At 48.5% G+C, this 14661-nt stretch overlaps 5 protein-coding genes across 6 annotated transcripts; 3 read left to right on the top strand and 2 right to left on the bottom strand.

Moving 5' to 3' along the window:
- Positions 1 to 453: 453 nt before the first annotated feature.
- LOC122620744 (probable cytochrome P450 313a4) lies at positions 454 to 2527 on the top strand. 2 transcript variants are annotated; one of them, XM_043798348.1, is made up of 7 exons: positions 454 to 681; positions 741 to 938; positions 992 to 1177; positions 1391 to 1463; positions 1507 to 1633; positions 1688 to 2273; positions 2337 to 2525. In XM_043798348.1, the coding sequence occupies exons 1-7, from the start codon at positions 528 to 530 to the stop codon at positions 2495 to 2497; spliced, it is 1485 nt and encodes a 494-aa protein (XP_043654283.1). In that variant the 5' UTR covers positions 454 to 527; the 3' UTR covers positions 2498 to 2525. The 2 variants fall into 2 exon arrangements, with proteins under 2 accessions (XP_043654283.1, XP_043654284.1); XM_043798349.1 differs by lacking the exons at positions 454 to 681; positions 741 to 938; positions 992 to 1177 and having other exon boundaries at positions 1527 to 1633; positions 2337 to 2527.
- A 349-nt stretch (positions 2528 to 2876) lies between these two features.
- LOC122620160 (nuclear pore complex protein Nup88) lies at positions 2877 to 5141 on the top strand. The gene has a single exon (XM_043797490.1). The coding sequence runs from the start codon at positions 2916 to 2918 to the stop codon at positions 5028 to 5030; it is 2115 nt and encodes a 704-aa protein (XP_043653425.1). The 5' UTR covers positions 2877 to 2915; the 3' UTR covers positions 5031 to 5141.
- A 329-nt stretch (positions 5142 to 5470) lies between these two features.
- On the top strand, positions 5471 to 5925 carry LOC122620789. The gene has a single exon (XM_043798411.1). It carries the CDS (start codon positions 5674 to 5676, stop codon positions 5818 to 5820), a length of 147 nt encoding a protein of 48 aa, XP_043654346.1. The 5' UTR covers positions 5471 to 5673; the 3' UTR covers positions 5821 to 5925.
- LOC122620788 (glycine N-methyltransferase) lies at positions 5847 to 7363 on the bottom strand. The gene is made up of 4 exons (XM_043798410.1): positions 7099 to 7363; positions 6809 to 6936; positions 6486 to 6742; positions 5847 to 6190 (listed from the first exon to the last, which is right to left on the bottom strand). Exons 1-4 carry the CDS (start codon positions 7311 to 7313, stop codon positions 5921 to 5923), a joined length of 870 nt encoding a protein of 289 aa, XP_043654345.1. The 5' UTR covers positions 7314 to 7363; the 3' UTR covers positions 5847 to 5920.
- A 767-nt stretch (positions 7364 to 8130) lies between these two features.
- LOC122620332 lies at positions 8131 to 13654 on the bottom strand. Its single transcript, XM_043797747.1, has 7 exons — positions 13148 to 13654; positions 11404 to 11785; positions 11099 to 11343; positions 10206 to 11018; positions 9803 to 10058; positions 9459 to 9745; positions 8131 to 9337 (listed from the first exon to the last, which is right to left on the bottom strand). Exons 1-7 carry the CDS (start codon positions 13357 to 13359, stop codon positions 8362 to 8364), a joined length of 3171 nt encoding a protein of 1056 aa, XP_043653682.1. The 5' UTR covers positions 13360 to 13654; the 3' UTR covers positions 8131 to 8361.
- Positions 13655 to 14661: the final 1007 nt, after the last annotated feature.

Raw genomic sequence — 14661 nt, 5'->3', positions numbered from 1 at the left:
AAATATTTGTGTCATCGCACTTTACCACCTGAAACGACGGGAACACGGTAGTTTTTGAGATTTGCTCGGTTATACAACGCAATTATTAGCACCCCCCAGATCGGAATCGATCAGTGACGTAGTGCATCGTCGTTGGCCAATTCGCATTCTTGAAGTGAGTGCCGCATGTCACCACTGGCCATTAGTCAAAATTATAGCTATTTGTATGCGCAACCCCCCATGTCGAGTCCCAATAAAAACGGCGCGCTATGTGCGGTTCAATGGGTCTCCACCCGTAGCCCCGTAGTACGCCCCGTGGCTTCTTCTCTCCTGGGAGGAGGAGAGTCAACCAGGTCGATTGCTGAGCTCCACGCGTGACAACAAATCGATCGATCGAGTCCCAAACCAGTCAACACGTCCGGAATATAAAAAGTCGATTGACTGAAAATTGGCTAATCAAACTGTTGGCGCACTTCAAGCCGATCGGTCGAAAATTGTTAGGAAACGGATTATACTATTGGATAGCGGATATTGCCAAAGGATTAATCATGCTGACCTGGACCCTGTGGTGTGGATTGCTGTTCCTGCTCTGGTTCTACTTTCTGTGGAGCAGGCGCAGATTCTATATGCTCACCCTGAAGATACCGGGTCCACTTGGATATCCCATTCTGGGCATGGCTCACTGGCTGATGCGCAGGGAAGGTGCCATAGATTGGATTATTGTGTTGATCGGGAGTAATAATCTTAGTGTCCGTGTGCAGATATCCTGAATGCATTCGGCTGCTTTCTGGACAAGCACGGTCCGACGATCTTCTCCTGGCTGGGGCCCATTCCCTTCATGATTGTCAGTGATCCCCAAGTGGTGCAGGATATCTTCACATCGCCCCACTGCGTCAACAAGGGTATTATCTACAAGGCAGTGGACGATGGAGCCGGAGTTGGATTATTCAGCATGAAGGGTGTGTGTCCGTGGAATTGATTGTGGGAGTTACTTAAGTGTGGATTTGTGTAGATCCCCGGTGGAGCATCCATCGGAAGCTGCTGAATCCCGCCTTTGGCCACAAGGTCCTACTCAGCTTCCTGCCCATTTTCAACCGAGAGACGGCCCTTCTGCTGGACCAGCTCGAACCATTGCAGGACGACGGAGAGAAGGATCTCATTCCATTGCTGCAAAGTTTCACCCTGGGAATAGCCACCCGTGAGTAAAGAAGAATGTGTTGTTTGTTTTATTGAAGACTCATTAGTTATGGCTGTCACGTTTATTGTTTGCTTATAAACATTGCCAAAAGCGAATTCCACTTGTTGCTGTATCTTGCTACATTTCCGCTGAAGCATTTCTAGCATTAGACTAAACGCAAATTGCAGGTAGTCGATCTGATTTAAAACTTATTACCATTTTATATAATATCAGAAACCACCATGGGCAGCGACGTGAAGGACGAGGAGAACTTCAGGAGCAATTCCTTGCTGGGGCGATATCAATGGTGAGTGTTGTGGTGGAATCGGATGGCATCTATCCATTAATAGCATCCTGGAAACCATGACAGATATGTGCTTCTCCCCGTGGCTCAATAGCCGTATTTGTCGTCAGCTGGCTGGAAAGGAATCGCACTACTACCAGGCCAAAACTGAGATTCGGCAGTTCATCCGGAAGGTGAGGACAATCATTACCTCCGCTAATTCAGTTAATAATCTCTTACTGCTTCAGATAATTGAAAGGAAGTTGGCAGAGGACGAGATGGGAACATTACCCGCCATCCAATCCAATGATAAGAATATATTTCTAAACCTGGCCACGGATTTGATGCGACGAGGAGTGTTCACCCTGAAAAATGTTGAGGATGAGTCAAACATAATCGTGTTTGGAGCTTTTGAGACCACCGCTAATGCAGTGTACTACACCCTGATGTTGCTGGCCATGTTTCCCGATTATCAGGAGAGGGCCTTTGAGGAAATAAAAACGATATTCCCCAACACCGGAGACTTTGATGTGTCCTACGCTGACACACAGCAGATGGTGTACCTGGATCTGATCCTCAACGAATCAATGCGAGTGATACCCCCCGTACCAGTTGTATCCCGCCAAACGTCGCAGGACCTGAAGCTGTCCAATGGAATAGTGGTTCCCAAAGGGGTCCAGATCGCCATCGACATATATCACATGCACAGAAGCAAAAAGATCTGGGGCCCAGATGCGGAAACCTTCAACCCAGATCATTTTCTGCCCCACAATATCCAGGACAAGCATCCGTACGCGTACATACCTTTTACCAAGGGAATTAGAAATTGCATAGGTAACTAGGCGCTTGTACATGACATTTAATTTGACTAAATATTTATTATTTCATTTGTATTAGGTTGGAGATATGCTTTGATATCGGCTAAAGTTACGTTAGCCAAGTTATTGAGGAATTATAGGTTTAGAACGAGTTTTCCGTTCGAAGATCTTTACTTCGTTGAGGATATAACCATGAAGTTAAAATCTGTGCCGCTGTTGGAGCTCCAAAAGAGAATTTAAATGTTTATAGAACTAAGTGATTTTAAATAGATTAATAAAAGTTGTTTGAAAGAATGCGTTCTGTGAATTATATCAATATTGTAAGGAATGTAGATTATTTAGCTAATAATATTTCCTATCTATTTCATTGTTTTTTTTAAAGATTCACCGAATTTACAAGAGAACAATTTTGATTATTTCCCTATGTTTTAAATTTTTGGTTTGGTCCATACTAACTTTTATAGTTAAAAAGTTGAAGAGCAATTATTGTGAAATTATTTTTTCGAAATTGTTCTTGGTCGCGATTTTCGCAAATTTCGAGTTTTTTTATTCGAACTCAAAAAATACTAAAAAAATACTTTGCGGATTTCCGAAAACTACGATCACACCATCACATTGCATCAAAAGTCGGGCACACGAATTAAAGCATAAACAAACGATGTCGCTCACCGATGTCTTGGAATTGAACAAAACGGAGCTGTTCGCGAAGATTCGTGATGGGTTGCCCGTGATACAAAGAACGCAGAACCTGCTGGACTGCAAGGACGACCTGCTGTTTGCCTGGGACGCGAAGGACAGCTGCCTGCTCGTGCGCAACTGGCGCTCATCGTTGGCGGCAGATGTGAATGTCAAGTTCCAGACGCTAATTCCATCGAGCTTGGTGACCCTCGATGTGGACCGCGTACTGGCCTCCAACGAGGGCTCCATAGTCGCACTCAGTGGACCGCGCGGCGTTATCATCATGGAACTGCCCCGTCGCTGGGGCCCCGATGGATACTACAAAGACGGCAAGCCCATGATCACCTGCCGCACGTTTGGCCTGGACACGCAGCTTTTTCTCAACAACCCGCAACTAGAAGTGCGCCAGGTCCGCTGGCATCCGCACTCCGTATCGGACTCCACGCTGCTCGTGCTGCTCAACAACAACACAATTCGAGTCTACAATCACTCCAAGTTGCGCCACGTGTGGCAGGTGGGTCCCTCGGTCCTTCGAAGTGGGGCCAATAACTCGCTCTGCGACTTCGGCGAGGTAGCCGTTGACTTTGACATCGCTCCTGCCGCAAAACCACGTGATACAGAACCAGAAATAGCCGGCAAAAACGAAACCACTCTTGATAAGAGCAACAAAACCCTTATGGCGGCAAAAACGCTGCCAAAGCAGGAGCGGATAGAGTGGCCCATGGTTGTGCTCCGCGAGAATGGAAATATATACATTTTAATGACCGGCCTGGACTCCGAGAAAACCCGCCTCCAGGGCCCCATCACCATAACGCCCCAGGCGCATGACAATTATGGTCTGGAGTCGTGTGCCCTCATGATTATCCCGTCACTTCCGCCGACCATGGTTATAGCTGAGTCTAACGGAAAGCTTCACCATGCTCTGCTAATGGAGGCGGAAGCCACTGAGCATTCGTTCAACGAGGTTGATGACTTTGTGCTAATTGAACCCGCCGAATACGTTGTACATGTACTAGAAACTGTGGAACTTGAGTTGGGAATAGCTGCATCCGGAACTGAAAAAGGAGGAGATGTCTACCACTGTCCCATATATTTAAAGCGGGATCTGATCAATGAGCTGCGCTACTTTGCCTACCACAACGCAGGACTTCATGCCGTTACGGTCAGCTTTATTTCAGAGTTGCAACGTTACTTGGAGAGCGAGTCCGATGAGGATCGTCTAGAGCTGGCTGCATCTTCACGTGCAGAGTACATTCTGTGCACAAAATTCGACTCCAGTGAGACTGTGAACGCAGTCTTTGGGCTTGCACTATTGCAAATTCCTGCCGGTATGGTTCTGCTGCTGGGCAGCGGTCAGGTTATTAGTCTTAAGCTGGTAATTGATGCCCAGCTGCTGGTTACACCCAATGAGAATAAGCCAGTTGGCCTGGACGTGTCGCAGCAGGAAAGTGGGCCATCATTTGTCGATACCATTAAATCGCTTTTGCAACGCAGTGTTAACCAGCCCATCTTGGCGGATAAACTTTCCTCGCCATCTGCCCAGGAGAGCTATGAACTGCTTAACCAGGCCATCGAGGTGCTTCGCGAGCAGTACCTAAAACGACATGACCTTGTGCGCGCCGCCTTTGCCCGCCACATCAACCAGATCCAACTAAAGAAAGAACAACAGCTGCAGGAGATCCAAGACTTGGAGCAGGAACGCGAACTGATCAGCGAGCGGGCCCACAAGCTTGCGGAGCGCTTCGAGGAGATCAGCTACAACCAGGAGCTCCTCGTCCGCAAGTGCAACGCCCTGATGCAAAAGGCCAATGCCTCACTACCCAATAGTGTGGTAGCGGAACGTGAGTTTTCCCAGGAGGTGACGCGACTTAACAAGGTCACTCAGAGCCTGGCCGCTGGATTGGAGAGCGCCAAGAAGACGCTAAACAAGCAGCGCTACCACATCGCCAAGAGTCAAGAGGACCTCAAGAAGAACGCGTACGAGCTGCCGGAGAAACAGCACCGCACTATTACCGAGATACTCACTCAGCTAACCGGGGAGATCGATCGCCAGATCGTCGACGTCAAGCGCATAAACAAAATCGTTGGCGTCTAAACTCGGATTGAAAAGCGCACTGTTATGATTTCACCACGTTTTCGAGATAGTAAAGCCTTTGCGTAGAACTAAAACGTATTAATAATAAACATATCGATTAGGTCCTATTTCTGCTAGCTGGCTTTTTGTTTTCTATTCGATGACATTTTAATGAGCATACGTCAGCGGTGTCTGCTAGACGATCCTTCAAACAGAAGCCACCACAACATGGTACCCATGGGTATTGTGCTACAAAGTCTATTACAGTAAAATCTATTCTTGACGTACTGGTCCATTTTCCGGATAAAAGTCTTAATTACAACACCAAGCCAAGCAATTACATTACAATGGTATTTTCTTGGTAGTAACTGACCATATCATATCATTTATAAATAATATTCTGTTATCAAAACAGAGTAGTATCGCAGGAGTACAGTTTTTCAAGTTTGAGCTTCACTGTTATCAGAATACCGCCAATTTTCCCAGTATTTGGGTGTATAAGTATTGCACTTCGATCGTTACTCATTTTGTCTTCAAAACAGAACCCATTGAAAACGTAATGGAAAAGCATTTGCAAGGCTAATGACACTTGCCCCAAGAATTGAGGGTTTCGATAGCTTTTGCGTTTTAGTGGCAGTCTGAAGCGAAGTTCGGCGGACGAGAGATGACGTTGATACTACTGGCCGCCCTGTCGAGCATCTACACCGGGATGTTCAATTACGTGAAGGCCAAATTCCCGTTCGTAATCGAGGCCTCCATGGTGACCCTGTGCTTTGGCTCCATCGTGGGTCGATTCTGCATAATGGTTTAGGAGAAAACTGAGCAGACCCGAGACTGTGCGAATTGGAGGAACTTTATATTTATATGAATGTGTCTTGTGGCCTAATGTGAATACAACTAAAAACTTAAACCTAAACCTGTGGCTTCTCGATCAGGTGGATGTAGAAGGCGGGGTTCTTCACCTGGCTCATCTCCTTGAAGTCACCATACAACTGGTGCTTGGCCTTGGCGGAGAAGATCTCGGCGAGAATCTCCTGGAAGCGTTTCAGCTCGTGGGGATAGTAGGACAGGCGGAACTCGCTGGTCAGCTTGTTACCAGCGATCAGGTAGTCCATGGACACCAGTGAGGGCTTGCCGCAGTAGAAGAGCACGGATGTCTTGATGTCCGCCGTGTGACTCGTCTGCAATTAGTCGCAAGTCATCATTGGATTATTGGATTAATTGAATCGGAAGATGTGTAACTGATAAGGCGAGTGATGATTACGATGTGTTATGTGGGGTTCACAAACAAGATCATCCGCTCTTATCGCCACGATGATGCGACAATATTGGGCTATTTTGACCGAGTGTGGAATTTAATAGTTTTTAATTGAGGAGATGATTCGCTAGAAATTGTTCAACTCACTATAGGAGGCATGAACTTCACGCTTATTGGATCAGATTGAGATTAGTTATTAAATGAAGAGTAGTACTTACATTATAGTAGATGCTCTTGGCAGGCGTCGCTCCTGTTTCCAGGATATTGTCGTAGTTGCGATGATCAATGAGCAGGACGCCTCCAGGCTTGAGGCACTTCTCGAAGTTGCCAATGGCCTGCTTGTGCTCCCGCTGATCCCCGAACCCGTCCATCAAGTGGGCAAAGGAGTTGCCCAGGCAAATGACGGCATCGAATCCATCCTGAATGTGCTCCTGGATGTCGTCGTACAGAGTCAACCAGTTGGCTTCCTCAATGACTGTAGGATAAGTAGATAAGTTACTGAAGGGCTGAGGATATTATCAAGGATATTCACGCAACATACCCCACTTATCGAAGACAGCTTCCTTTCGTCGGGCCCAGCGCTCCTTGAGAGCGTATTTCAACATCTTATCAGAGGCATCCACGGACACAACTTCAAAGCCCTCTTCCACAAGCATCAGGGAGTCCACACTGAAAGAAAAGTATTGTAGATTAGAGCACACAGTAGATTCTGAGGACAAGCTTGCAATAAGAGCTATTGAAAGAATTCATTGATTAAATATATTGATTCTATGCCATAGTTTAGATGACTAAGATTTAACACTTAAGGATGAGGATAGTTTCGCATCTTACCCCGTTCCACAGGCCACGTCCAGGACACGCTTGCATCCCTTATTGCGCAGCATGTCGATCAGGAAGTTCTTGTAGTTGTCCGTGCGCGAGTTCTTGTCTCCGATGAAGATTTCCCACACCTTGGCGGCCTTGCCATCGGCGTACTGATCCCGGACTCCTTCGGCGGAGATGCCATCGGATCGGGCAACGAACACACTGTCGGCGGAGGTGGTCATCTCTGGTGGTCAGCACTGGTCGGCGGATGGCAAGTGAATAATTTGCCGTTCCACCATCACGTTCCACGTCGGCTTTCCGGGGATTCAGAAGCCAACAGCTGGCGCTCCCACAAAGTGCCGACTTAGGCCACATAGCAGTCCGTAATCTTATCAGTTCCGCCCACTTGACGTATGACCCATGGGCGGGATGACGGCTAGAGCTTCAACATCTGTTCCCGACGGAACGTGTTCTCGCCGGCGGGCTTTCGCTTTTGTGACTTGCTCCTGACCCTGACCCTCCGGTTCTGATTAGGAGTCAGCGATCGCATCCCCTGGTCAAAATAGAATGACGATGCAAATAAGTAAGCATGTCAGCTTACAGTGAAGTCTGTAACACCTATAAAAATCATAGGTATTTTAAGATCCTTACGGTTCCAATCTATGTTGCGTCAGTTATCACACATGATTATTATATTTGACCATAATATTTAACAACAAATATAGTATAGGACTCGTAATAATAGCTATAAAAGGTCTTCTCTGACTAGAGTTCACTGTACATCGCATAGACTCAATGAGTTCTATATTTTCCGTGAATTTCCCCAAATCACTGTTTACTATATTTGAGATACGAGTCATTTCCGACTCAATAGCCACATATAAAATATTGAAAATTGCTAAATCATTCGCAACTTACGTAAACCCGATTTCCAGAAACTACGATTTTTTGTTGAGTATATATGTTTTTATTTTAAATAGTATTTATAAATATTGCACTGCTTTAAATAACTGGAACATTTCTGTGCCCAAAAGATTGGTCATTATATTGCACCTCGTTACGGATACGGATACGATCTTAGAACTAAAGTCTAACTGAATTTCCTATAGTACTTAAAGCTAAATATGATTACGTTTCCCAAGATAATTGATCATGCAAATGGTAATCATGAAAATCGTCTTGGGAAACATAAGCCGTTCGAGGGAGTACAGTATGTTCTTTAAATATAGGCTTACGAACTATGTACATCTTATCAGAATCAGCTTCTAGTTTCGGATCCCACATCCTGGTCTATGGCAAGTACCCCAGCGAGTCCTCCAGGGAGGCGCTGACCGCCCGCATCGACTGATAGCTGCCCATGCGGCTCCTGCTGACGCTGCTGCGAATGGAGGCGGCCTTCGCCTCCATGGCCTTTAGATTCGCCAACAGATTGTCGGCGCTTCCTCCGCCCGCCAATCCCATGCCCTTGCCCAGAGGCATCGGCGGTGGGAGGCCTCCACCCAAGCGATCCGTGCTGAAGGACTCGCGGGTGCGGTACGAGGACCTCCTGGAGGAGGCGTACGATCGGCAGCTCCCATTGCCAATCCTCGATCCCGGACCCTTTGGTGGGCAAAGGCTCTTAATGTCCGTCGTCTGGCTGAGCTTCATGTCCGCAAAGACCGCCGCCGCCTCCACGCTCTTCTTCACGCTGAGTGCCTCGTGCGGCTGCACCGGCTGACCGCTTCCGCTGATGCTGAAGAGCTCGTAGTCCAGGCCCAGCTTCTCCGCAGACTTTCCCTTACGTGCCCCACCAGCTCCTGCGTTTCCTGGGCGGGATTTGCGCTGCTGTTGCGACAGTGAATCCTCGCTGATGGCCGCTGCCGCCGCGGATCGCTGACGGCGATGGGTCCGCTTGCAGTAGCACTTGCTGGCGCTCACACAGCTGTCGGAGTCACAGGATGTGGTGGTTTCCGTGTGCGAGTTGTTGGCCGAGTCCCGTTCCATCGAGCTGGCCGGCTCCTCCTCCACCATGGAGCAGTAGCACTTGTCGTCCGAGCGGCAAGAGATCAACGAGTGCCGGTTGTTGGCTGCACTTCCAGCTGCACTGGGGGGCAGGACAGCGCCGCTCGTGGGCTTTCGGGTGGGGGAGGCCAGGGCCATGGTCCGTTCGTTCTTCTGGCGCAGCTTGTGGTTCAGGTGCTCCGTGCGCAGGCTGCAGTAGCAGCGATCGGCGGAGGCGCAGGCGCAGGACTCGGAGTCGTAGCTGCACTCCGAGCAGGACACGTATCTGCAGGATATAACATATGATTTTAGAAGCTGTTGAAAATACTGGGAACAGGGTATGCATATGGCATATCATTCGATATACTTGAAACCAGTTTTAATATATTGCAATAGCGGTAACATACCCACTGCTGCTGTTCCGATTAAGTCCTTGGATGTGCTCGTTCCGCACCACGGACACATCGGAGCCGCTGGTGGCCGCCCTATTCCGCTGGTGCTGCTGCTGGGCGTGGCTGTGACTGATGGGCGGTCCGATGATGATGGGCGAACTGATCCTGGGCTTGCCCTTGCTGTCCAGGGTGGACTCCTTCACCGCCGGCTTGGTCAACTTGCCGCGGCACGAGCGAAATTGGCCCAGTTGGAGAACCTTCTTCAGACTCTTCGTGCCGAAAAAACTCGTCTTCACCTTCTTCTATAGGATGGAAAATGTGTTACATGGACCAATTTCCTAAGCAGAGAGGAGACCCACCTGTGATCCATTAACACTAGCCTTGCGCTTCTGCTTCTTTTTCTTCTGGCGCCTCATGATGTTTTTGGAGCGCTGGAAGAGTTCGTCCTGGGTGAGAGTGACTGCTAGCTTCAGCAGAAACTCCTTGTAGATGGGCTTCAGATCGTTGAAGGACATGCCGTCGGCATCGATGATGGCGTACAGGATGTCGTCCAGCGAGTGCAGGTTCTCGTGCAGGCGAAATTCGTTAAACAGTTCGCTGAAACCAAGTGGGGAACTAGAAGCACAATTCAAGCGATGCCAATCAACCAGACCAAACCTTCTCCCCCATATTGCAAAAAGTTTGCCGCCCGTGCCCAAGGGCCAGATGCAGTGGCGCTGTGCGACAGTTGCACCTGACCACCAGACCGGTGGCAATACTCACCCTCCTCCGCCGCCGCCTCCGCCGCCCAGTTTGCCGGAATGGCGTCTAGCCGCCCGCGACTTGTAGCGCGTCAATCCTCCGGTGTTGAGAAAGCTGCCGGATCTGGGAATGGCCACACGTGTGAGGATGTCCCCGTTGACGGGAGCCACATCGACAGAAGCAGATAGTTCCGATCCCACCGAAGACTTCTTGCCGTGATGAGCGCTTTGATGCAGTCGGTTCACGTGGCCATTGCCACACACTATGCTGCCACTTCGGGATGGTCCTCCTCCTCCGCCGCTTCTGTGATTACCCAAGCCAGGAACCGTGGTGGGAACCGGAGGAGCCCGCTTAGACTTGTGAGATTTCCGCCTGCGCTCCTCCGTCGATGTTTCCAGCTCTGCAGTCTCGTTGATCACATTACTATGTGAGCTTAGGGAGCTATTGGACACCCGCTTCTTCCGACCGGAACGGGATGGGGCACCACCGGCACTACCCCGGAAGGAGCTGCGTCGTCCAGAGGCACTGGGCACGATCTGCGACCGGGACAGGTAGTTCGAGCTGGCCAAAGCCGAGCTGCTGGCGATGCTGATGCAGCTGACTCCGTTCTGCTGACGCGGTGCCCTCCGCTGGGTGCTTCGCCGGGAACTGCTGCTCACGTGGGCCATCAGGCTTTGGTAGAGCGTGGCCGCGATCACGATGGCGTCCTCCGTGCTCTTGCAGATGAATCCATGGCACTCAAGCACCTTGGGCGAACTGGCCGACCGCATTACCACTGCGAAAATGGGCGCGTGCACATGGATGCTGTGCTCCACCGCCAGTTTCTCGTTGGAGCTGTAAATTTTATATAAAATATGTATATATATCATACGGACAAGAATCAGTTTCCCTAAAAACTTAGAACGATAACTCACCTGAGTGGCTGGAACAGGGCAGTCTTGTCGATATTCTCTGGATCGGTGATCAGGGGCAGAAAGGCGGCACCTCCATCGTCATCGGATATGACGAACTTCACCGCCGACCACACGGCAATGTTGTGGAAGGGCGTTATGAGGGCCTCGTTCTCCTCCGGAGCAGTCGATCCATTTGGGATGGCCAGAGCGCTGATCTTTACTCTCAGTCCGGTGGCACAGATATCCAGCGATCCGGAGTTGAGCTTCTGTTGGTTGGAACGGAGATATTATTGCCAGTTGGGCGGATAACCTGCAAGCATTCATACCTTCTTGGTCACCTCACTGAGGTACAGCTGACGCAGTGGCTCCTGCAGACCTTGCAGACTGGTCACCTTGTCCTTCAGAGGCAGCGATCCCAGGCAGGTGACATCGAAGCTGCTGGTCGCGTCCTTGGCCACGTCCGTGAACAACTGCTCGATCTGGGCCTGCACACTGTTGCTGATCCGCTGCACGTCCTTCTTGGCCGCCTCGGCCAGCACCTTGGCCGACTGCCCCTGACCCATTCCCTGCTGGTTGTCCTGCAGGAAGCTGCTCAGGGAGCGGGGCGTGTCGCCCGAAGTGCTGGCCAACTCACTGCGCCCATACATGATGATGGAGCGGGTGCGATGCGATCCACGGGGATCGTCAAGGCGGCTGCTTCGCATGGATCTGAATAGGGAGTAGGGATCCATTATTTTGATGATTATTGGTAGTCAAAATCAAAATCAATATCTTCTTACAAAAACAAAGTAGATAACTTCAAAAATATACAATAAAATATATACTTCTAGTTGAATTGCTATAAATATTTAATACCATTTTCCACATATCCTATTGATAATAAATTTTTTCCTTCTACATCCTAACACTATTCTTACATATACAGGTAACAATTACGAACTGAATAATTTAGTACTAGTTGAAGAATTTCTAAACTCATTTAATTCCTTAACTTGGATTGATATATTCAAACCATTCTGATGGCCAAAACGACCAGAAAGTTATTGGCCTCGCCGAAGAATAAATGTCTAATTTAATTTGCTCAAAAACATAAAATTTAGAATGCCATCTAGATCATCGATTAGATTGAAAAGTTAATTTTGCTTTTTATTTTATTGCCGTTCTCCCGTCAACACGTAGAGTGCTTAAGTCGAGAAAACGGTTCCATTTTGTGAAAGTTTGACTGATTAACGCAAAAGCAAGCCGAGATTAGCATATTCGACTCTCCGCGGAGTTTGAGTCCGAGTGTCAGCTAGTTGTGAACTTGTTGGCTGGAAGCCGAATTGGCCACATCCTGCTGACCAGGTCAGAGCCCGAGAGTATTGGAATGGCCAAAGACAAAGAGAGGTTACCGGGATAGAGGCGTCTTGGAGGCCAATGGCCAAGTGCCGAATACCGAATACCGAATGCAGCTTAAGGTGTTCCCAATTCAAGCCATTCCGTTTACCGCTAGCTGACATAAAATCGGAAATGCTTATTTCCATAGAACGTCTCGAGTTTTGAATGGGAATGAAGATGAGTGGAGCTGAGTGGGGATCGGTGTAGACTGATGGGGGCTGGTGTGGGGAGCTCGTGGTTTTCTTTTTCAATCAATTTAGTAGTTCGTCCGCCGGCGAATGTGTGTCGCCGATGAATATTTGTTTATTCAAAGAGCAAGTGTCGCTCTATCTTTGGATGGCCCCTCTTCGGATTCGGATGGAGCAGACTCCATCGGACAATATAGTTTTTAATTTTGGAACTAACTGTAGCTTTATGCTGGTTATGGAAATGCCAAACGGTAAACGAAATATCTCTTGGAACTAGTTTTTGTATTTGTATCTTGTGAGTCGCGGTTTCGAGAACGAAAGTGTTGGGTGGTCAGCAGTGGAAATGAGAGGCTAATTGATTTGTTTTGCTTAGAGATAGAGAGATGGAGAGCGAGGCTAATGGCCCAACAAAACACACCTCCCCAGGCAATTTGCTCCCAATCACAAAATTTCACCCCGAAACTATGACCAAAATCATATCCGATCCGAACATATCCAAACTCACCTGGAATCGTCAAACATCAGATCGATCTTCAGTTTGTAGATCGAGTTGCGGCTGACACTCGAATTGTTTTCGAGCTGGTCGCCGTCCAGGAGCCGAAAGCCGGAGGAGTTGCTATTGCTGTTGCTGCCGGCGGCGGGCTTTCCACGGGTCCGGACCGAGTTCATTTTGGGCACAGCCACCGCGGTTTGGGAGTCCACCTTGCAGGTGACCATCCTCCTCCTTCCTGGGGGCTGGACGTGCTAAACAGCCGCGGAATGCCGCAGCTGCGGATGCAAATCGCACTGTTTCACTGACTGGTTATTGTTGGTTTTTAACTTGATTTCTTTGTTGGTTTATTTTGGCGGCGGTGGAGCTAGCAATTTGTGAGCAATTAGCGGTGAATGCAATCCGTTTAGGCGCATTGAACGCTAATTTCCAACATGTTAGCGAATCGCACAGGGTATGAGATATTAGGTACACTGTAAGATACCCGGCGAAGGTGTTGCATTTGCATGGCGTGCTCCACAGGGGCCATCATTCAATCATCGCACTGGAGCCGGCTCATTAATTAGCTGCAAGCAAAACCAAAAACCGACAGACTTTAGCATTATTAGATTAAGGCACAGGCACCCAAAACCGTTGGCCATAATTCACGAGTAGGAAAAGGTATTGCAAAATCGTTATTAATAATGTATGATTCGAGATTTTAGGTTTTCCAGTTTCGTTTTTAGTTTTTACACCATCTCGGCTGATAAATTGCCCAATGAAATGCGATTGTTGTATCGGAAAAATGCTAGTTGCTATTTACAGCCACGCACTACGGAGTGGGACTCGAGCTGCATCTATGAGATACTTTCACTGCAGAAATATTCGCGGTAATTAGCAAATGCCTCACAACCACATACACACACACACACACAACTCGAATGAGCCAATTTGAAATGCCATTTACTTGTGCCTTATTGAACTTCAACTCCACTGCACCACATCGTCACTCGAAAAACCCGGCCCAATCCGTTCAAATACTGGTCTATCTTTTGGTAATCCGCATCTGCAATCCAAGTGCTGTAACTGGGCTCCGAAACCGGGCTAAGTCCGTCCGAGTTCGTTGAATGCCACACGGCGACTAAACCGGGCTCAAAACGTCGAAGCAGTTGCTACAAGCAAAAGAGCCAGTGGCAGAGAAAGAAAAGAAAGAGCGGGCCATATTAACAACAATATCATCTCTGGCGCAAGTGGGCAGTAGGAGCACAATGAGAATGCCTTTGTGCACCGCGGAATATGGAATATATATGATGGCCAAATGGCTAAACTGTTTTTCTTTTGGCCAAAATGACGAATGATAGAGAGGGACGAGTGCCACAATCACTTGCCCAATATGCGAGCATTATGTGTGCGGTTCAGCATTTGCATACCACCGATGTGAATGTCGCAAAGTCAACTTTGGGCAATGCACCATTGAGGGTTTGAACCCAATGTCAGTCTCCCACAAAATGCCCGAACCGCGGGCAAATTGCAATTAAACCCAGTGGTGT

This window comes from Drosophila teissieri, chromosome 3R (genome assembly GCF_016746235.2).
Source record: "Drosophila teissieri strain GT53w chromosome 3R, Prin_Dtei_1.1, whole genome shotgun sequence".
Taxonomy (NCBI): Eukaryota; Metazoa; Arthropoda; class Insecta; order Diptera; family Drosophilidae; genus Drosophila; species Drosophila teissieri.
Note: the sequence above shows the minus strand (reverse complement) of the source record. Positions and strands in the feature narration are given on the sequence as shown.